Source organism: Haliotis rubra, unplaced genomic scaffold, assembly GCF_003918875.1.
Source record: "Haliotis rubra isolate DU_JTF1 unplaced genomic scaffold, ASM391887v1 Scf1619, whole genome shotgun sequence".
Classification (NCBI taxonomy): domain Eukaryota; kingdom Metazoa; phylum Mollusca; class Gastropoda; order Lepetellida; family Haliotidae; genus Haliotis; species Haliotis rubra.
This window is the reverse complement of record NW_025765580.1, coordinates 65777-88533: the sequence shown is the minus strand read 5'-3', so window position 1 is coordinate 88533 and position 22757 is coordinate 65777. Positions and strand designations below refer to the sequence as shown.

At 40.7% G+C, this 22757-nt stretch overlaps 1 protein-coding gene across 3 annotated transcripts in view; it reads left to right on the top strand.

Moving 5' to 3' along the window:
* LOC124271621 (tyrosine-protein kinase SRK2-like) overlaps positions 1 to 20480 on the top strand; it is a 29119-nt gene extending 8639 nt beyond the window's left edge. For all 3 annotated transcript variants that reach the window (XM_046706776.1, XM_046706775.1, XM_046706777.1), the window contains exons 2-11: positions 8504 to 8694; positions 9106 to 9202; positions 10752 to 10859; positions 11962 to 12053; positions 12443 to 12586; positions 13264 to 13410; positions 14245 to 14504; positions 15801 to 15957; positions 16655 to 16786; positions 19369 to 20480. In XM_046706776.1, the coding sequence (XP_046562732.1) occupies positions 8529 to 8694; positions 9106 to 9202; positions 10752 to 10859; positions 11962 to 12053; positions 12443 to 12586; positions 13264 to 13410; positions 14245 to 14504; positions 15801 to 15957; positions 16655 to 16786; positions 19369 to 19586 (1521 nt within the window). In that variant the 5' untranslated portion in view covers positions 8504 to 8528 and the 3' untranslated portion in view covers positions 19587 to 20480. The remainder of the gene's footprint in view (positions 1 to 8503; positions 8695 to 9105; positions 9203 to 10751; positions 10860 to 11961; positions 12054 to 12442; positions 12587 to 13263; positions 13411 to 14244; positions 14505 to 15800; positions 15958 to 16654; positions 16787 to 19368) is intronic.
* Positions 20481 to 22757: the final 2277 nt, after the last annotated feature.

Genomic DNA, 22757 nt, shown 5'->3' with positions numbered 1-22757 from the left:
TGATCATAGATATACCTATATGATCACTTCATGTAGTCTTAGATTAATACTGATATCTATTCAGATGCTGTGTCTTGTATGTAGTTTGATCATAGATATACCTATATGATCACTTCATGTAGTCTTAGATTAGTACTGATATCTATTCCAGATGCTGCGTCTTGTATGCAGTTTGATCATAGATATACCTATATGATCACTTCATGTAGTCTTAGATTAGTACTGATATCTATTCCAGATGCTGCGTCTTATATGTAGTTTGATCATTGATATACCTATATGATGACTTCATGTAGTCTTAGATTAGTACAGATATCTATTCCAGATGCTGCGTCTTGTATGTAGTTTGATCATTGATATACCTATATGATCACTTCATGTAGTCTTAGATTAGTACTGATATCTATTCCAGATGCTGCGTCTTGTATGTAGTTTGATCATTGATATACCTATATGATCACTTCATGTAGTCTTAGATTAGTACTGATATCTATTCCAGCTTCAGATGCTGCGTCTTGTATGTAGTTGGATCATTGATATACCTATATGATCACTTCATGTAGTCTTAGATTAGTACTGATATCTATTCCAGATGCTGCGTCTTGTATGCAGTTTGATCATAGATATACCTATATGATCACTTCATGTAGTCTTAGATTAGTACTGATATCTATTCCAGATGCTGCGTCTTGTATGCAGTTTGATCATAGATATACCTATATGATCACTTCATGTAGTCTTAGATTAGTACTGATATCTATTCCAGCTTCAAATGCTGCGTCTTGTATGCAGTTTGATCATAGATATACCTATATGATCACTTCATGTAGTCTTAGATTAATACTGATATCTATTCCAGATGCTGTGTCTTGTATGTAGTTTGATCATAGATATACCTATATGATCACTTCATGTAGTCTTAGATTAGTACTGATATCTATTCCAGATGCTGCGTCTTGTATGCAATTTGATCATAGATATACCTATATGATCACTTCATGTAGTCTTAGATTAGTACTGATATCTATTCCAGATGCTGCGTCTTATATGTAGTTTGATCATTGATATACCTATATGATGACTTCATGTAGTCTTAGATTAGTACAGATATCTATTCCAGATGCTGCGTCTTGTATGTAGTTTGATCATTGATATACCTATATGATCACTTCATGTAGTCTTAGATTAGTACTGATATCTATTCCAGATGCTGCGTCTTGTATGTAGTTTGATCATTGATATACCTATATGATCACTTCATGTAGTCTTAGATTAGTACTGATATCTATTCCAGCTTCAGATGCTGCGTCTTGTATGTAGTTGGATCATTGATATACCTATATGATCACTTCATGTAGTCTTAGATTAGTACTGATATCTATTCCAGATGCTGCGTCTTGTATGCAGTTTGATGATAGATATACCTATATGATCACTTCATGTAGTCTTAGATTAGTACTGATATCTATTCCAGATGCTGCGTCTTGTATGTAGTTTGATCATAGATATACCTATATGATCACTTCATGTAGTCTTAGATTAGTACTGATATCTATTCCAGCTTCACATGCTGCGTCTTGTATGTAGTTTGATCATAGATATACCTATATGATCACTGCATGTAGTCTTAGATTAGTACTGATATCTATTCCAGATGCTGCGTCTTGTATGTAGTTTGATCATAGATATACCTATATGATCACTTCATGTAGTCTCAGATTAATACTGACATCTATTCCAGCTCCAGATGCTGCGTCTTGTATGTAGTTTGATCATAGATATACCTATATGATCACTTCATGTAGTCTTAGATTAGTACTGATATCTATTCCAGATGCTGCGTCTTGTATGTAGTTTGATCATTGGTATACCTATATGATTACTGCATGTCGTCTTAGAGTAGCACTGATATATATCGCAACTTGATGTTAAATTATCTATGTAAATTAGTTTAACCTTGGATTTATCTAGATAATCACTGCATCTAGTCCGAGATTAGTACTGATATCTATCCCATGTTCATATACTCCATTTGGATGTAGGTTGATGATGTACATAGCTATATAATAACTGCATAATTTCTTAGATTAGTACGAATATTTAATCCATATTCAGATATTTAACTGTTTGTGTTGAATATAGCTATATAATCACTGCATGTAGACTGGATCGAGTGAGGACTTGGACAGTTTAGGTATCTTTGCTTGCACATGTTACCACGGAATAATTCTTTCACTTTTGTGAACACAGTCTCGACAATTTCTCGTCGAAGCAGTTCTATTTGGTATCGAAATGCATTAAATGGAAGCACTGGTGCACTATTTATATGAATGGTTATGTTGAAGACGAAATGGTACAGAGTCACATCTCATAAAGTCGCTCTATCAAAAGAGTCGATTGTTAAATTACGACATTATCAAGGGAATGTTATTATACACCACTGTCGTAATGTCTTAACATTGATGGTATAAGATATAAGAGTAAATGGGTATCACTGTATTAATAGTGACGATACAAGGTGTTCGCGAAAAGGAGACCAAATCCTGACTCACCTGAATGACTGACTGACTGAGTTTGGTTTTACGCCGCTTTTAGCAATATTCCAGCAACATCACGGCGGGGGACACCAGAAATGGGCTTCACACATTGTACCCATGTGGGGATTCGAACCCGGGTCTTCGGCGTGACGAGCTAACGCTTTAACCACTAGGCTACCCCACCGCCCCTCTCACCTGAATGAACTTAGTATTAATTACTATTGTCTTTAATACTTTATGTGAATATATAGAGGCCTTTCTTTTACTGTATTAAGGATAATGGTTAATCTTTACAACTTTGTACCCTACTTTTAAATCAGACAAACTGAAGGGGAACATTCATTTCCCGTTTAATAGGAAAGGTTTCATATATTTCTCTAAAGGCGTTGGCCATAGATGTAGCTACATCACAAGCTTCAAAGGTTCAAGGCCATGAGAAAGAAAGCAAATGTAATCTGAATTCTACTAAAAATATATATATAAAAACTGGCCTTTCCTATTGATAACATCCATAGCCCCTCATTCCACCCTCTGCTCATATGGTTCTTTATGCACATGAATGGATTAACATTTTTCAATAAGCAATAGAAAAGCATCGGATTTTTTATATATACTGAACCACAAAAGAAACGTCGACTTTCAAAACCAAATGCAATTTTTTTTTTCTTACAAGGTGGTGTTTTTATTATGATTGTACGGTTTTGTTAACATGTTTTTCAATCCAAATTGACAGTTATTACCAGTTATTATCAGTGTGTTTTATGATGAAAAAGCATATCGACCAAACGCACCGAAAAAGGCAGACATAGTAAAAAGTTCCGTATGAAATTTCGTGAAAATGAAAATGCGCGTGCATGTCGCGACAGCCATACTAATGAAAGCAAGTCCTAAACTCGCTTGAAATCATTTTTGTTTTGATACAATCACCATGCCACGACTTACAACGGATCAGAGGAACCAAGCTTTGAGAAGATTGCAAGTTGGCCATACTGCACGGAGATTAGCCAATCATTTGAATGTTCATGTTAGGACAATCTACCGACTGCAGGAGTGGTATCAGGTCACTTAAATCATCCAAGACAGTCCACGCAGTGGGCGACCTTCAGTAACACCACAACGTCAAGACCGACAGATGGTGCGCAACCATCTGCAGGATCGCTTCCCCAGAGGGCGGAACCTCACGCCAGACTATTGGGACTCACAACAGACCCATCAGTGCCGATACAGTGCGTCGACGTTTGCGCGGACGAAACCTCTGCTGTCACAGGCCATATCGTAGTCCTGTCCTCGCCGCTCATCACCGACCAAAACCGACTGCAATGGGCAACTCGAAATTGGCGTTATCGACAATGGAGAACTGTGCTTTTATCTCACGGGGAACTGTGTTCCAATGATTGTATTGTTGAAAGAGACTCGTGGGGTGGTCCAAGCATCATGGTGTGGGGTGCAATCGGTCTGAACCAGATAGTTGACACCGTGGTGTTCGAGATTCTTGGTCCAGGATGAGGAAATGACGTAACAGTTGCTCGCTATATTGACCAAGTCATAAGACCCCACGTTGTACCACATTTTGGACGTTACAGAAATCACATCTTCCAGCCAGACAACGCTCGTGCCCACACTGCCAGAGCAACATTGGGCTTCATAAGACAACATGGCATCCAAACCCTACAATAGCCTGCACTCAGTCCGGATTGAAGTCCAATAGAACACCTTTGGGACGAGATTCAAAGAAAACTGAATGACCTCCAACCAAGGCCGACAACTACGGCTGGACTCGATCAGGCTTTTCGCAGAGTATGGATCCAAGTGCCTATGGCCTTCATCAACCGGCTATTTCATTCCATGTACAGACGATGCAACGCTTTCATCGATGCCCACAGAGGCCATACACAATACTATCTTTGGGGTATCTTAATGGTACCATTTGTTTTTGTTTGTTTGAACTCTAAATGTGATTCCCGAAAAGGAGTTAACCATTATTGTTAAGCTTGAACTCAATCCTCCGTTTTGATTGTTAATTAGAGTGAATTAAGGTGTGTGCTTTAAGAAACCGCTATCGGTGCGACATTTTTGTGTGGTTCAGTATATGTTCAATAACCAGATCCCTTCCACTGATTACTTCCATAAGGAATTTTGCAATGATCTTTAACTCAAGATACCGTTCAATATCGTTATATAGCCAGATCCCTTCCACTGATTACATGCATGTGAATTGTGCCATGATCTTTAACTCAAGATACCGTTTAATATCGTTATATATCCATATCGTTATATCTTTAACTCAAGATACCGTTCAATATCGTTATATAGCCAGATCCCTTCCACCGCTTGCATGCATGGGAATTGTGCCATGATCTTTAACTCAAGATACCGTTCAATATCGTTATATAGCCAGATCCCTTCCACTGATTACATGCATGGGAATTGTGCCATGATCTTTAACTCAAGATACCGTTCAATATCGTTATATAGCCAGATCCCTTCCACCGCTTGCATGCATGGGAATTGTGCCATGATCTTTAACTCAAGATACCGTTCAATATCGTTATATAGCCAGATCCCTTCCACTGATTACATGCATGGGAATTGTGCCATGATCTTTAACTCAAGATACCGTTCAATATCGTTATATAGCCAGATCCCTTCCACTGATTACATGCATGTGAATTGTGCCATGATCTTTAACTCAAGATACCGTTCAATATCGTTATATAGCCAGATCCCTTCCACCGATTACATGCATGGGAATTGTGCCATGATCTTTAACTCAAGATACCGTTCAATATCGTTATATAGCCAGATCCCTTCCACTGATTACATGCATGGGAATTGTGCCATGATCTTTAACTCAAGATACCGTTCAATATCGTTATATAGCCAGATCCCTTCCACTGATTACATGCATGGGAATTGTGCCATGATCTTTAACTCAAGATACCGTTCAATATCGTTATATAGCCAGATCCCTTCCACTGATTACATGCATGTGAATTGTGCCATGATCTTTAACTCAAGATACCGTTCAATATCGTTATATAGCCAGATCCCTTCCACTGATTACATGCATGTGAATTGTGCCATGATCTTTAACTCAAGATACCGTTCAATATCGTTATATAGCCAGATCCCTTCCACTGATTACATGCATGTGAATTGTGCCATGATCTTTAACTCAAGATACCGTTCAATATCGTTATATAGCCAGATCCCTTCCACCGATTACATGCATGGGAATTGTGCCATGATCTTTAACTCAAGATACCGTTCAATATCGTTATATAGCCAGATCCCTTCCACTGATTACATGCATGTGAATTGTGCCATGATCTTTAACTCAAGATACCGTTCAATATCGTTATATAGCCAGATCCCTTCCACCGATTACATGCATGTGAATTGTGCCATGATCTTTAACTCAAGATACCGTTCAATATCGTTATATAACCAGATCCCTTCCACCGATTACATGCATGTGAATTGTGCCATGATCTTTAACTCAAGATACCGTTCAATATCGTTATATAGCCAGATCCCTTCCACTGATTACATGCATGGGAATTGTGCCAAGATCTTTAACTCAAGATACCGTTCAATATCGTTATATAACCAGATCCCTTCCACCGATTACATGCATGGGAATTGTGCCAAGATCTTTAACTCAAGATACCGTTCAATATCGTTATATAGCCAGATCCCTTCCACCGCTTGCATGCATGGGAATTGTGCCATGATCTTTAACTCAAGATACCGTTCAATATCGTTATATAACCAGATCCCTTCCACCGATTACATGCATGTGAATTGTGCCATGATCTTTAACTCAAGATACCGTTCAATATCGTTATATAACCAGATCCCTTCCACCGATTACATGCATGTGAATTGTGCCATGATCTTTAACTCAAGATACCGTTCAATATCGTTATATAGCCAGATCCCTTCCACTGATTACATGCATGTGAATTGTGCCATGATCTTTAACTCAAGATACCGTTCAATATCGTTATATAACCAGATCCCTTCCACTGATTACATGCATGTGAATTGTGCCATGATCTTTAACTCAAGATACCGTTCAATATCGTTATATAGCCAGATCCCTTCCACTGATTACATGCATGGGAATTGTGCCATGATCTTTAACTCAAGATACCGTTCAATATCGTTATATAGCCAGATCCCTTCCACCGCTTGCATGCATGGGAATTGTGCCAGGATCTTTAACTCAAGATACCGTTCAATATCGTTATATAGCCAGATCCCTTCCACTGATTACATGCATACTAAAAACTAAAACTTCCCTAATTTGCATGATATTTCACTTTATGCATGAAGTGCCAATAACGTCAAGAGGGATGACTTACAAAGAGTCAAGGCGAGCAATACTCCGGCAGCTCCAGCCTTTTATGTCTTCAATTCACAACTTTTCAGGTACAATCAAGGATGATCTTTCTATCTTCCTATTAACATTTCAAATAGCCATGCTATTATAGAACATTCAGCCATTGCTAAGACTTTCAAAACAGTTTACTGTAGAAATTTGGAGGACTTTTTCAAATTTGACCAAAATTATATCCGATGCCATTTCCCATTTCAACTTTTCAGTGCGCTTCCTTTGTATTTGTTAGCGGCATGTGACACAGGTGGGGCACTTAACCTTTTAGAACAACTGGCATCATTATTGATTGGTCTTCATCAACACATGCTGGCCAGAGGTATCCGTCGGGCTAGCTCGCCGAAATGATTGATGCATGTTATTGTTCCCTAAATGGGTATATCGTCGCACATGATGACATTCACTGAATTGTCTGGCCCAAACTCAATCATTTACATACTGATAACTGGAATGCTGCTTAAGGGCGGCGTTAAAATTAAAAGACAACAAACAAACAATAAACATAGTCATGTGATATAGAAGGAGTCAGAGAGTGAGTTTAGTTTAACGCCGTACTTAACAATATTCCAGCAATATCGGGTGTGGATGTGTGTGTGTGTGTGTGTGTGTGTGTGTGTGTGTGTGTGTGTGTGTGTGTGTGTGTGTGTGTGTGTGTGTGTGTGTGTGTGTTTGTTTGTTTGTTTGTTTTCACACCAGAGCATTGTACCAATGTGAGGAATCGAACCCGGGTCTTCAACGTGACGATCGGACGCCTTAATAATTAGGCATTATTTCACTCTCACCTGGGGCGGTGGGGTGGCCTAGTGGTTAAAGCGTTGGCTCGTCACGCCGAAGACCCGGGTTCGATTCCCCGCATGGCCACAATGTGTGAAGCCCATTTCTGGTGTCCCCCGCCGTGATATTGCTGGAATATTGCTAAAAGCGGCGTAAAACTAAACTCAGTCAGTCAGTCACTCTCACCTTGTGCATACTGCAGGCTTCACCTGTTAACGCTTTTATCAAAGGGCCATGTGTTGTTAATGTGTCTCGCTTCCTAATCCCCTATTGTACTGCACAAACATCTCCTCTAACTTATATATATATACTTCTCTATCCTCATGCTGTTCATCAATTGCTTGATAAGGCTGTTAGAACCTACACCGAAACGTCGCTCTCACAGCAATAAAGAAGTTGTTCATCCATATATCCTTCCTAACTAGGCTACCCTACCTCCCCGATATAGAAAGAATAGTATAAGAAAGGCTTCTTGTGATTCTAAACATTTGGCTGTCACTTTCCTTTGTTTTCGACATTGCTGTAGGAACTTACAGGTATGGAGTGCTACGCTTGTCTCGTCAGAGACCAGGGCGGTGGGGTAGCCTAATGGTTAAAGCGTTGGCTCGTCACGCCGAAGACCCTGGTTCGAATCCCCACATTGGTACAATTTGTGAAGCCCATTTCTGGTGTCCCCCGCCGTGATATTGCTGGAATATTGCTTAAAGCGGCGTAAAACCAAATTCAGTCAGTCAGTCAGTCAGTCAGTCAGTCGTCAGAGACCAACAGGGATCACTGTTGAACATTGTTTCAGGTGACCTTGACCTCCATTAACCGACATGGGTAAATGTGTATCGAGGAACGAGGATATACCCAAGCTGCCCCCCTCGGTCAACCAGTTGAATGCCGGCACCATAGACCGGACCGCACGGCCCAGTTCAAGTTCCAACGATGGCACTCTTTCCTCCAAAAAGCGGAGCCTGCCACCAGTGCCTGCAGCTCAGCGTAAGATTTCTATGTATTCGCTGGCGGTTTGTTCACAGCTTTAGTATCATTTTGTAACATTTTGAACAAATGCTGAACCTGTTTAGTATTTGTAGAAATATGTTAGCTCTGAAAATATTTTTCTAATAGCAATAGAATAGCAATAGGAACCTTTTACCCACATACAATGGCAATATAAGAGACTAGTGAAACAGCCCGATCTGTTTCATAATTAGATCCATGCTTAAAAGATACATAGTATTCAAACAGATCCATGTCGAGCAATATTCCACTCTTTAAACTAATTAGAATCATATCTTTCGTGTGACATTTTGAACATGTTCCTCAGAAAAAATGGTTCCAGTAACCATTTCAATGCCATTCACAATTTTGGCTTTAATGACACTTTGGTGCATTCCATATGTTTTGCAGAGGGAATCAAATTCCTTGCTATGTACGATTTTGATGCGGTGAATGATGATGACCTCTCCTTCAGAAAGGGAGACCGTCTGTTGGTCGAAGAGGGCAGGTATGGTATCACGAGGAGTTACCAAATGCTGAATATTCAACCTTATTCTTTAGTGTCTAGTTTTTTTCGAGTTCTTTCAGTTTATCGTCAGTTACTATATAGACATAGGGTAAACCTATTTCATACAGGCATGCATGTTGTATACAGGATCTCTACCACATCTGGGTGCCGTTGCTCGCAGCGATCTGAGGTGATCCCTTACCTTAACACAGGCTTAGTACCAAGGCTTTTTAGCACAATGACTCCCGAGGTGCACTTTAATTCACATCCCTTAAACCGTTCTACAGTCCGCTCATCATCTGCCGTACCCTGGTTATGACACAGGCCTTAAATTAGCCTCTTTGAGAGGATAAAGACTACAGAAAAATAGAAGAAAGTTGTTTTTTTTGCTGATCAACGCCACAGCAATATTCCAGATATAATGAAGTCTTGACAAGACTGACATCATGAGCACCATGCAACTGGATACCATGAAATTGATTGAAACATATTTTATTCATTCAAGAAAAGGAATGGGTACAAGTTATTCAACTTAGAAAAGCCCTCTCCCAATAATGACACAATTCATCTTACAACAATGTACACAGATGACAGACATAGACTAGGATATGTACAAGAGAGGTTAACTGAGAAAGCGTTTTGTTTGAGAGATATAGATATGTACATATTTGAAATCATTCTGATTTTCAGTAATTGAGAGACCTGCATTTCCATGTAACACCAATCAGTTTTCTATTTTTAACAATATTTTCTAAAGATTTGAACAGTTTATGTCCTTGAATAGTATACAATCGACATTCATGGAAGTAATGAAAAACATTCTCACATCCATTTCCACACTGACATGATGCGCCATTTTTTATATTTATTCTGCATATATTAAGTGTACTCGTCCTATATCTTAATCCTATGTGAAAAACATTTAACTTCCTTATTCGCTATGAATAATTTATAGGTGCACAGTTTTCTTTCACGTGGATATAAGATTTAAATGATGCAACAGAGTCGCAGTTTCTGATAGCTAAGGACTATTATTCCACATTTTAACTGCTGATGGAATAAATGATGATGTTGAGTACCTCGGTCTTGTACATGGTTGGCTAAAATTATTGAGTTCCTTAACTCTTAACTTAAGTGAGAGCAAATCCTGAAGAGAACAGGTGCAATACCTTTTTGAAATTTACAAAATAATGTTAAGTTGCATCTTCTCCTTCTCTCAGAAAGTAAATCCCATCCCGTTTCATATAATACAACGAACTGGAAGATGCACATCTTGGAACCAGTAACTATGCGAGCTGCTTCAAACTGGAGTTTGTCTAATCTATTGGCTTGTTCAATTAAACATTCATCCCATACCTCGCATGCGTACTCAAAATGTGAAATGACCATCAGATCCCGTTAGTCGCCTTAAGACAAGCATGGATTGCTGTAGTTCCAGCCTTGATCTTATATCGGTGCGATGTGTGAAAGATGTATAGGATAAGTCCATTGAAGAAGTTATTACAGAAGTGCATTTAGGCATGTAGCTAATTTGTACTATGATGTTCAGTCAACAGAACAGTGACTGGTGGATAGCAACCAATGCCAAAACACGGAAGAAGGGATACGTCCCCAGAAACTATGTGTGCAAGGATGACGAGTCTCCCCAGGCACAAGAGTAAGCTAAACCCATCTTCTAGTCACAGAAACTGCGGGGTATAAGTGACGATGTCTGTGATGAGTCAAACTGCTAACTAGTGGAGGTGTTGAAGTAAAATTTCTTAAACCTTCGTGAGATTTTGCTATTTCATGTTCATATACAATTAAACCATTAGCACAACAAATTTATGGGTAGAGTAATCTCATCTTGGTATATTGTCCCATTTCGTTGTAAAGGGGTTAAACATTGAATTCTGGATATCTCAAGTGCTTAAACGATTCGTATCAATATTGGAATATTTGGCGTGTATATATGATTCATGATGAGAATTTGGAGTAATATTACGTACCAGATACGCCAAATATACTGACGGGCTAAAAGAAACGCTACCATAGTTTTAAAACCCTATTGTGAAATATCCATAAAAGATAGTTAAAAAACCCAAAATGAACAGAGAAACATGACACTACATTTGGATGCCTTATTTCCATGTGATGGTGATTGCAGCTGAATTTGAAATTTTTAGTAATTTCACGTTCAAAGTGGCGACGTTTCTTTAGCCCGTCAGTTTATTTGATTTCTTATGGAGACATTAAGTGATGACAATACTCACACTCTCAAATTCCTGTGCGTATACAAAGACATGTGACATTAGTACTATAGGCTTGCTGTTCATACATCTTGTTTTATTACCACTGGGAGTGATTCTTAGACAGATGCTAGCAATACGGTCGATATCTGACAATGAATCTGCTAATGATTTCTTTTGAAGAAGGAATGGTTTTATTTGATAGTGTACATTTATAATGCTTAATGGGTTATTGGTATGACTATTTAAGTGTCAACGTTTGTTTCATTCATCATACGTTGGGAACCTGCTTGGACCGAGCTGTAATGACATATACTGAGGGGAACAAATAAGGGATTAGATTAAAGCACAAGTGTTCCCTTATTATTTTCCAGGTTTCTTCACAAGCTATGCGATACAAAGCTTGTGAAGAAACCTTGGAAAAAATAAAGGAACACTTGTTCTTTCATGTGATCCCTTGTTTGTTCCCTCAGTATATTTAAGAGGGTTGTAACTATGTACTAAAACACACTGCTCTCCCTGCTTCCACAGCTGGTGGTATAATTGTGACCGCAAAGAGGCCGACAAGATGCTGCTGCTTCCTGGCAACAAAGTTGGCACTTTTCTCGTCAGAGAGTCTACAGGTGAAGGTCACTTGTTGCTGCCCAACGTGGCTTGAAGTTCCAAGATTGAAGACCTCCTGCCCAATCGATAGATATCTTAGTCTTTATTCACATTCTAAATTCCTAAATCTTTCAAGTGAACCGATGATCCTGGTTTGGACAGATTAAGTATTGCTTAACTGAGTTGGTCGGGAAACAGCTTAATATGACCCCCGCCATTATTAAGGGATGTGGAAGTGTATTGGTGTCACCTTTTAAAAGAAATATTATCTTCGACGATGATACTTTTATCTATCTACGTATTTGTAGAATATGACACCAATACGCTTCCATACAACACCGTAGCGTCATTATTGAGATGTTTTTTCCTGCTTTCACACTTCTTTCCTGCACCTTTCTGTTTGCCTCAGACAAGTCCTCCCACGTGTTGTCGGTACGAGACAGTGTCCCCAGTGTTAAACACTACCGTATGCGGAAGTTGGATAGCGGGGGCGTCTACATCAACACAAAACGAACGTTTACCGGTGTAATTGATCTTATAGACCACTATAGAAGTAAGTAAAATAATACATTTGTCATATCTACATTGTTTAATAACATTTGAGATGGATATATTGTCAGGTCTGTGTTGGCACAATTCGCCATACGTTTTTGCTTTTAGATAATGGAAACAATTTTGGGTTTTTACTAATCTTTAGAAGATGAAATCTTTTGGTACAATGACTCCGCGTCGAATGAAAACACATAGTTTATCATTATCTGGTGAAGATACCATGCATGGCGCTCAGAAACAACATGCTGTATTAGAGATAATATTAATGACGTCATCATGTCTCATTGATACTGACTGAAACCGTCAGTTTGTGTTCCTTTTCGTGATCCAGAAATGAGACCTATTGTTGTGAATGCTTCAAATATCTAAGATAATAGAAGTTGTGGCGCTCATATGCTGATATGAAGTTCACCGGCAGAGATTGACGGATCTTTTCGGGGAGTTATTTATTGGAGTGAATGATATGATTTAAATGTGATTGGACGTCATTTAATGAAAGGGTTGGTCCTTGGTATTCATTTCCAAGTTAAATTTTCAGTTATGATTTTGTTTTATTCCTATGAATGTCCGTTAGGAGAAAAACAATTTCTTGCTTTTTCATATTTGCGAAAAAACATTTTTAGTATCCTATAATTTACTGTTTGTCACTTTTGGAATGTGTCTGTGAATTGTTGCCAGTTAATCCAGATGGGCTGTGTGCAGTGCTAACAGATGCGTGTCCTAGGACTCGACCGCTTGTACACTTCCGGGACCTAGAAGTTGCCCGAAATGCGGTCAAGATGGCCGCCAAACTTGGTGCTGGGTGTTTCGGCGAAGTATGGAAGGGTGCGTACATATCCGGGTACAAATTACAGATTCGTATACAGATCAACATTTCAAACTCCCGAGGTAGCTTAAATTCGACCACATTGCAAACACGTTATTAATAATCAATTAGGATCCATGCCCGAATGTTTAAATACGTATAGGTTCCTTGAGAACTACAAATGTACTCGACCTGTAAGGTGTGTTATTCGATATGTAAGGGCTTGAATAAAGTGTTTGTTGCATTTTGAAGCTTATTATTATTAATATTGATCTTTTTCCTTAACATTTTAATTACTACTGACGTAGCATCCATAAGTATGCTCTCAGGTTTATTTGACATACAGACTAGTGTCTAGTAATAATGTCTTCCTGTAGACAGTACGTCTCTACTGGTGTCCTACAGGGTTATTGCGCTTCCCCATATTTCTTTCTTTTGTCAACTGTGGCGGCCCCGTGCTCTCTTTTGGGATACATTTCTGGTGTCCCCCGCCGTGATGTTGCTGGAATATTGCTAAAAGCGGCGTAAAACCAAACTCAGTCAGTCAGTCAGTCTTTTGGGATAATATTAATCCTCAATAAATTTTGACGTAAGTGGTTTCGGTGTCCAGCCTGGCTGCTTGTTTGATTTTCCTGGTTGGGGGTGATCGTTGTCCATACTTTCACACTCTCATTTGGGGCGGTGGAGTAGCCTAGTGTTTAAAGCCTTCGCTTGTCAGTCCGAAGACCTGGGTTCGATTCCCCATATGGGTGCAATGTGCGGAGCCCATTTCTGGTGTCCCCCGCAGTGATGTTGCTGGAATATTACCAGAAGGGGCGTAAACTAACCTCACTCACTCACACACGCACTTCCAGGCGTACTCCGGAATGTGATCGACGTAGCCGTGAAGACCCTAAAACCAGGCACCATGACCGCGGAAGCCTTCTTGGCAGAGGCGAAGATCATGCACCAGCTGCGTCACAAGAAGCTGGTCCAGCTGATAGCTGTCTGTACAGATGAGGAGCCCATCCTCATCATGACAGAGCTGATGGCAAACGGCGCCCTACTGGACTACATGAGGAAGGATGAGGGCCAGCTGATCCGCTTCCCCACCATCATTGACATGGCATCACAGGTGGGTAGTATCAAATTATACTTGGTAACTAGTCTGCCAATTGTAAGGCCTGCTGATTCCTGTTGTAGGACCGATACATCCACATCCTGTACATCAAACATCCTCATCCTGTACATAATACATCAACATCCTGTACATCATATAATCCACATCCTGTACATCATATCATCCACATCCTGTACATCATATCATCCTCATCCTGTACATCATATCATCCTCATCCTGTACATCATATAATCCTCATCCTGTACATCAAACATCCTCATCCTGTACATAATACATCAACATCCTGTACATCATATCATCCTCATCCTGTACATCATATCATCCTCATCCTGTACATCATATCATCCTCATCCTGTACATCATATAATCCTCATCCTGTACATCATACATCCTCATCCTGTACATCATAAAATCCACATCCTGTACATCATATAATCCACATCCTGTGCATCATATCATCCACATCCTGTACATCATATCATCCTCATCCTGTACATCATATCATCCTCATCCTGTACATCATAAAATCCACATCCTGTACATCATATCATCCTCATCCTGTACATCGTATCCTCATCCTGTATATCATACATCCTCAGCCTGTACTTCATATAATCCTCATCCTGTACATCATATAGTCCACATCCTGTACATCATAAAATCCACATCCTGTACATCATATCATCCTCATCCTGTACATCATACATCCTCATCCTGTACATCATATCATCCTCATCCTGTACATCATATAATCCTCATCCTGTACATCATATCATCCTCATCCTGTACATCATATAATCCTCATCCTGTACATCATACATCCTCATCCTGGACGTCATACATCCTCATCCTGGACGTCATACATACATCGTATCCTCATCCTGTCCTGTACATCCTCATCCTGGCATATCATCGTATCCTTATCGTGTACACCATATAAACATCGTCCTGCACATGATATCACCCTCGTCCTGGGCATTGTATCCGCATCCTCTAAATCATATAAACATCGTCCTGTACATCATATTATCCTCATTCTGTACATGATATAAACATTGTCCTGTACATAATATAATCCTTATCCTGTACATCGTATCCTCATTCTGTATATCGTATCCTCATCCTGTACAGCATATCCTTATTCTGTTTATCTTGTCCACATCCTGTATATCATATCCTCATCCTGAACGTCATATCCTCATGTACATTATATCATCCTCATCCTGTACATCGTATAATATTCATCATGTACATCATGTCATTCTCAGTTGTTTCATTATATTTGTTCAGATTGCAGACGGCATGGCGTTCTTGGAGAAAGAGAACTTTGTCCATAGAGATCTCCGTGCTGCTAACATCCTCGTCGGGGAAAACAATGAAGTCAAGGTTGCCGACTTCGGTCTCGCGAGAATTCTCCAGGATGAGGATATATATGAAGCCACAGAGAGTAAGTATATGACGTAAATACCTCTTGCCTTGATGGGAGGTATTTCCTGATGGACCATGATACTGAACAGCGACAGAAGCCACTGACAGAGTCCACTGTGCGATTCCTATCTATCGTAAGCATGTGTTTATGAATTTCCACAATGTATGTCTATAGTAGTGTTTGAGAAAAGGTGAGGCTATCCTGTTCCAACGGTGGCACCCGTGAAGATCCGGGTTAGAATTGATCTTCAGTAACCAATACTTGTCGTAAGAGGCGACTAACGGGATCGGGTGGTCAGGCTAGCTGACTTGGATGACACATATCATTGGTTCCCAATTGCGCAGATCGATGCTCATGCTGTTGATCACTAGATTGTCTGGTCCAGACTCGATTATGGTACAGACTGCCGCCATATAGTTGGAATATTGCTAAGTGCAGCGTAAAAGTAAACTCACTCACTCACTCGCCCAACTGTGGCAATTGTCAGCAAACGGGAACAATATGCAAATTTGTCAGTGATGCGTGAAATTTGGAAACGCAATTCACATTGTCTAATACCATAAAGCGGGAGGTGAAATGTGGCTTTTCCCCGAATTTGAATTGCCTAATGTGAGCCCATTCCATGATGGACTGTAACATGCTCGACATAAGACTTAATAGCTTATCAGGTGAAGTTATTGTGTAGGGAAAGTAATGTGTGTCATGTGTTTGCCAGATACGAAATTCCCCATCAAGTGGACAGCTCCTGAGGCAGCTCTGGAAAGGAAGTTCTCCATCAAGTCCGACGTCTGGTCATTCGGCGTTCTCCTGTACGAGCTGGTTACCTTCGGGAGAGTTCCCTACCCTGGTGAGTGTTCTGTTAGTTCACCTAGCAGGCCTAAATATACATTGCACTATCTGTCCTCATAACAGGTCCAGCTAGAATATGTATTGCACTGTCTGTCCTCACAGTTCACCCAACAGGTCCAAGAAGAATATGCATTACACGGTCTGTCCTCACAGTTCACCCAACAGGTCCAAGTAGAATATGTATTGCACTTTCTGTCCTCACACTTCACCCAACAGGTCCAAGTAGAATATGTATTGCACTGTCTGTCCTCACACTTCACCCAACAGGTCCAAGTAGAATATGTATTGCACTGTCTGTCCTCACAGTTCACCCAACAGGTCCAAGTAGAATATGTATTGCACTGTCTGTCCTCACACTTCACCCAACAGGTCCAAGTAGAATATGTATTGCACTGTCTGTCCTCACACTTCACCCAACAGGTCCAAGTAGAATATGTATTGCACTGTCTGTCCTCACACTTCACCCAACAGGTCCAAGTAGAATATGTATTGCACTGTCTGTCCTCACACTTCACCCAACAGGTCCAAGTAGAATATGTATTGCACTGTCTGTCCTCACACAGTTCACCCAACAGGTCCAAGTAGAATATGTATTGCACTGTCTGTCCTCACAGTTCACCCAACAGGTCCAAGTAGAATACTAGTATGTATTGCACTGTCTGTCCTCACAGTTCACCCAACAGGTCCAAGTAGAATATGTATTGCACTGTCTCCCTCACAGTTCACCCAACAGGTCCAAGTAGAATATGTATTGCACTGTCTGTCCTCACACTTCACCCAACAGGTCCAAGTAGAATATGTATTGCACTGTCTGTCCTCACACTTCACCCAACAGGTCCAAGTAGAATATGTATTGCACTGTCTGTCCTCACAGTTCACCCAACAGGTCCAAGTAGAATATGTATTGCACTGTCTGTCCTCACAGTTCACCCAACAGGTCCAAGTAGAATATGTATTGCACTGTCTGTCCTCACACTTCACCCAACAGGTCCAAGTAGAATATGTATTGCACTGTCTGTCCTCACAGTTCACCCAACAGGTCCAAGTAGAATATGTATTGCACTGTCTGTCCTCACACTTCACCCAACAGGTCCAAGTAGAATATGTATTGCACTGTCTGTCCTCACAGTTCACCCAACAGGTCCAAGTAGAATATGTATTGCACTGTCTGTCCTCACACTTCACCCAACAGGTCCAAGTAGGATATTTATTGCACTGTCTGTCCTCACACTTCACCCAACAGGTCCAAGTAGAATATGTATTGCACTGTCTGTCCTCACAGTTCACCCAACAGGTCCAAGTAGAATATGTATTGCACTGTCTGTCCTCACACTTCACCCAACAGGTTCACCCAACAGGTCCAAGTAGAAATATGTATTGCACTGTCTGTCCTCACACTTCACCCAACAGGTCCAAGTAGAATATGTATTGCACTGTCTGTCCTCACACTTCACCCAACAGGTCCAAGTAGAATATGTATTGCACTGTCTGTCCTCACACTTCACCCAACAGGTCCAAGTAGAATATGTATTGCACTGTCTGTCCTCACAGTTCACCCAACAGGTCCAAGTAGAATATGTATTGCACTGTCTGTCCTCACAGTTCACCCAACAGGTCCAAGTAGAATATGTATTGCACTGTCTGTCCTCACAGTTCACCCAACAGGTCCAAGTAGAATATGTATTGCACTGTCTGTCCTCACAGTTCACCCAACAGGTCCAAGTAGAATATGTATTGCACTGTCTGTCCTCACAGTTCACCCAACAGGTCCAAGTAGAATATGTATTGCACTGTCTGTCCTCACAGTTCACCCAACAGGTCCAAGTAGAATACAACAGGTCCCTCAAGTACCCAATAGGTCCAAGTAGAATATGTATTGCACTGTCTGTCCTCACACTTCACCCAACAGGTCCAAGTAGAATATGTATTGCACTGTCTGTCCTCACACTTCACCCAACAGGTCCAAGTAGAATATGTATTGCACTGTCTGTCCTCACACTTCACCCAACAGGTCCAAGTAGAATATGTATTGCACTGTCTGTCCTCACACTTCACCCAACAGGTCCAAGTAGAATATGTATTGCACTGTCTGTCCTCACAGTTCACCCAACAGGTCCAAGTAGAATATGTATTGCACTGTCTGTCCTCACAGTTCACCCAACAGGTCCAAGTAGAATATGTATTGCACTGTCTGTCCTCACACTTCACCCAACAGGTCCAAGTAGAATATGTATTGCACTGTCTGTCCTCACAGTTTACCCAACAGGTCCAAGTAGAATATGTATTGCACTGTCTGTCCTCACACTTCACCCAACAGGTCCAAGTAGAATACTAGTATGTATTACACTGTCTCTCCTCACAGTTCACCCAACAGGTCCAAGTAGAATATGTAGTACATTGTCTGTACTCACATTTCACCCAACAGGTCCAAATATGATATCCTGCCTCAACACGTCGATGTAGTTTTTGTGGTACATTGGCAGTTGATTTGTCCCAATAAATATGTACATAAAAGTTACTGCTCTATCCGTAATATGTGCTACAGACTGAAATATATATATTTTTTCTCCACATTCCAAGGTATGGGTGGTTCGGAGGTGCTCCACAAGGTGGACAAAGGCTACCGGATGCCCAAACCCTCGGGGCCTATCAACTGCGACGACTCTTACTATGAGGTCATGCTGACCTGTTGGCACCGGAAGCCCGACGATCGTCCAACTTTCGCCTATCTGCATGACGTGTTTGACGACTTCATGGTGTCAACTGAAAACAGCTACAACGAGACAGGTGCTATGTGATGACGTCAGTCACCCAACAGACACAACTGACTGAAATACTCAAAATAATTTGTTTAGGGAGACAACATACATTGAAATCTTCCATGACAATCAGCACAATCACATCCATTGATTGATGTTTTAAGGTTTAGTTACGTTTGACCCATTACACCGTTTGTACTGGTACTGATGTCTGTATCTCATCCATGTTTTGTGAAATAACGATTAGGTAGAGAACAAAAGCTGAAACGCTGTAACACCGGGTATAACATTTCTGCCTCGTCAAATTACGTCATCTCAGCAATCCGTGGAGACTAGATATCAGTCTTCTTTGTCTGGTCTAAGAGATAATTACTGATCGGCTGGCTATGCTTAATGGTTAAGGCGTTCGCTATGCTTAGTGACTTGGTTGATTTTCTTCCATCGTAACTCGATGGTGTGGAACGTTGCTTGAAATATTTTCCATAGATGTTCTGGAAACGAATCAAGACTATACTACCAACAAGACTATACTACACTCGAGATTGTTCCCTAGAGTTCTAGATCTGTCATCGCCATTAGCTACGGTCAAATGAAAACATTGCATCTTTCGGGCCTTTGATACTTCCTACGGTCACAGAGTACGTGTCTTGGATGTCATATCCTGTTAGATCTACCAAAGGCCATGTGGCCAAAAATGTTACCTAAAACATTCTATTCATCCGTACATTCACCGTGTGTCTATTTGTTTTCTTCTGTTTTCTGATATACTACGAAACTAACTATTGAGTCCACTTAGCTTAGCTTCCTTGTGGTTCAAGAAACCAAACACATGATGCTTTGTTTTGTTGTTGTTGATTTTTTCAATTATAAGGTATGTTCTGTTCAAGTTTACTGTCACTGAGATATTATATTTAATAAAATGCGTGATAATTATGTCTGTTTTTATACCTTTGAGTAATGAGTGAAAGGTTGATTTTGTAACATCAGATGCACGTTTGTACTCCCCTATTCCATGTGCGAACTTTTTACCATGTGCTGAGAGATCGGTCTCCATCCTGGTAACAGTGAAATCATGGGATGTCAGTGAAATCATGGGATGACAGTGAAATCATGGGATGACAGTGAAATCATGGGCTCTCAGTTCTTCACTGCTTTGCATCATGTGGAATGGAATCCCAATGAGTAATGCATATGGTAAGACGAATACAAGACATGCTGCCGCAGATGGATAAACTCCGTGCATAGAGTGTTTGCTTGTTACGTCACACAACCATACAACCCTTTTAGCACGTTTTAACGTAAAGTTCAAGTTCGCGTGAACACGTTTTGTGTCAACAATTAACTTAACATTCATTTTTCTTTTCTGAAACCACATCGCATATGGAACTGATTCTAAGTATGAATAATTTTAGTTTTCTCTACAATTCGATCATAGAATTCCGATCACATTCCACTGACTGAGTTTGGTTTTTACGCCGCTTTTAGCAATATTCCAGCAACATCACGGCGTGGGACACCAGAAATGGGCTTCACGCATTGTACCCATGTGGGGATTCGAACCCGGGTCTTCGGCTTGACTAGCCAACGCTTTAACCACTAGGCTACCCCACCACCCCGATCACATTCCAAACATGTCTGACGTGGCAATCACTTAACGGCTAATTTTGCATATTTCTCGGCTATATGTATATCTGCCCCCTCGGTTTATTCCGAACTTGGAATACTACCGAGTGTGGATCTGGTGTACTGCCATTGCATACAGTGACAGTCAACCCCGTAACGCCGGATCCTGCTGCTTGTGAAACACATCAAGTGTGAAGACTTGTTATTCTATGAAGTACTCGAAACTTGTTTTAATTCAATTTCCTGTCTGTTCTGGCCCACGTCCCACGAGTTGAGCCGTGTGATATTGCCTACTCGGTATATGACCCTGCTGTGATGTAATTTTGTTATAGTTTTCATCATAACACCTGATTATTATATTTCTCACACCAATATGGCAGGTTCTTACTGAGATATGAATGTCCAAGCGAATAATGTACTATGTATGCAGTGACGATATTTGTGGGTATGCAAAACATTTCTTTTCGTTTATCGTGTATGTTTACTCTATCCTATCCCTGCAGATAATACTGTCTCATGACTTAAGGGTCACGCAGATGATAGATATGTTTGATATGTTTGACAACGTACGTACCCATGTCTCCCTTAATGGCGGTGATTATATATGCTGTTTTCTATACATTCCGTTGAGTTTGAGCGCCATGTTGTCCTATTTCTCCTGAGACTTAGTCATTCATTGCCGAAGCTAAGATATCATACCGAAAACATCACCCAGTCACTAACAGAGTCACTTCTTCTGGCGGTCGGTTAGTATTGTGGTTTAAGCGTTCGCTCGTCACGACAAACACAGGGTTCGATTCCCACATGGGTACAACGTTTGCTGATGTCCCCCCGCCGTGATATTGCCTGAATATTGCTAAAAGAGGCGTAATACCATACTCACTCACTATTTCTGTAGGGGCGATGGGGTAGCCTAGTGGTTAAAGTGTTCGCTCGTCACGCTGAAGGCCCGGGTTCGATTCCCCATATGGGTACAATGTGTGAAGCCCATTTCTGGTGTCCCCCGCCGTGATATTGCTGGAATATTGCTTAAAGCGGCGTAAAACCATACTCACTCACTCACTATCTCTGTAAAATTAGATGTTACAAATGCTACTGAGTTACATAATACCAGGAATAAAAGTTTTTAAATAAATTTTAATACAGTTTGTACAATCTCCGCATGCCATGTGAATGAAATCTATTGCCGCTGATTTGAACAGTATTCCGGTTATATCACTGCCTGTCAGCTGAATGTGGGCGGGAAGCCTGAAGTGATGCAGGGCTCAGATGTTTACCCTTTGTCCTCTGTAAAACCGAAGAGCATGGGCATGGTGCTGACAGGATACGTACTCGGGAGAAAGAGGATTCGAACCCACGATCATGGTGTCTGGCGTATCCATGGGACGCAACCCTGCATAGCGAATGGCCTTGCCCTAGAGGACTGTGAAACCCGTGCCCCCTTCTCCCATACTGAAATGATAGTAAGACGGCACATGTCTGAGTAGTACACTTCCGCATGGTGTGAAAGGCCTTGCCTTCATGACCACTGTTTCAATAGACACACTTCCTGGTTCAGTGATCGCTAAGTACTCCCTGTCACACCTA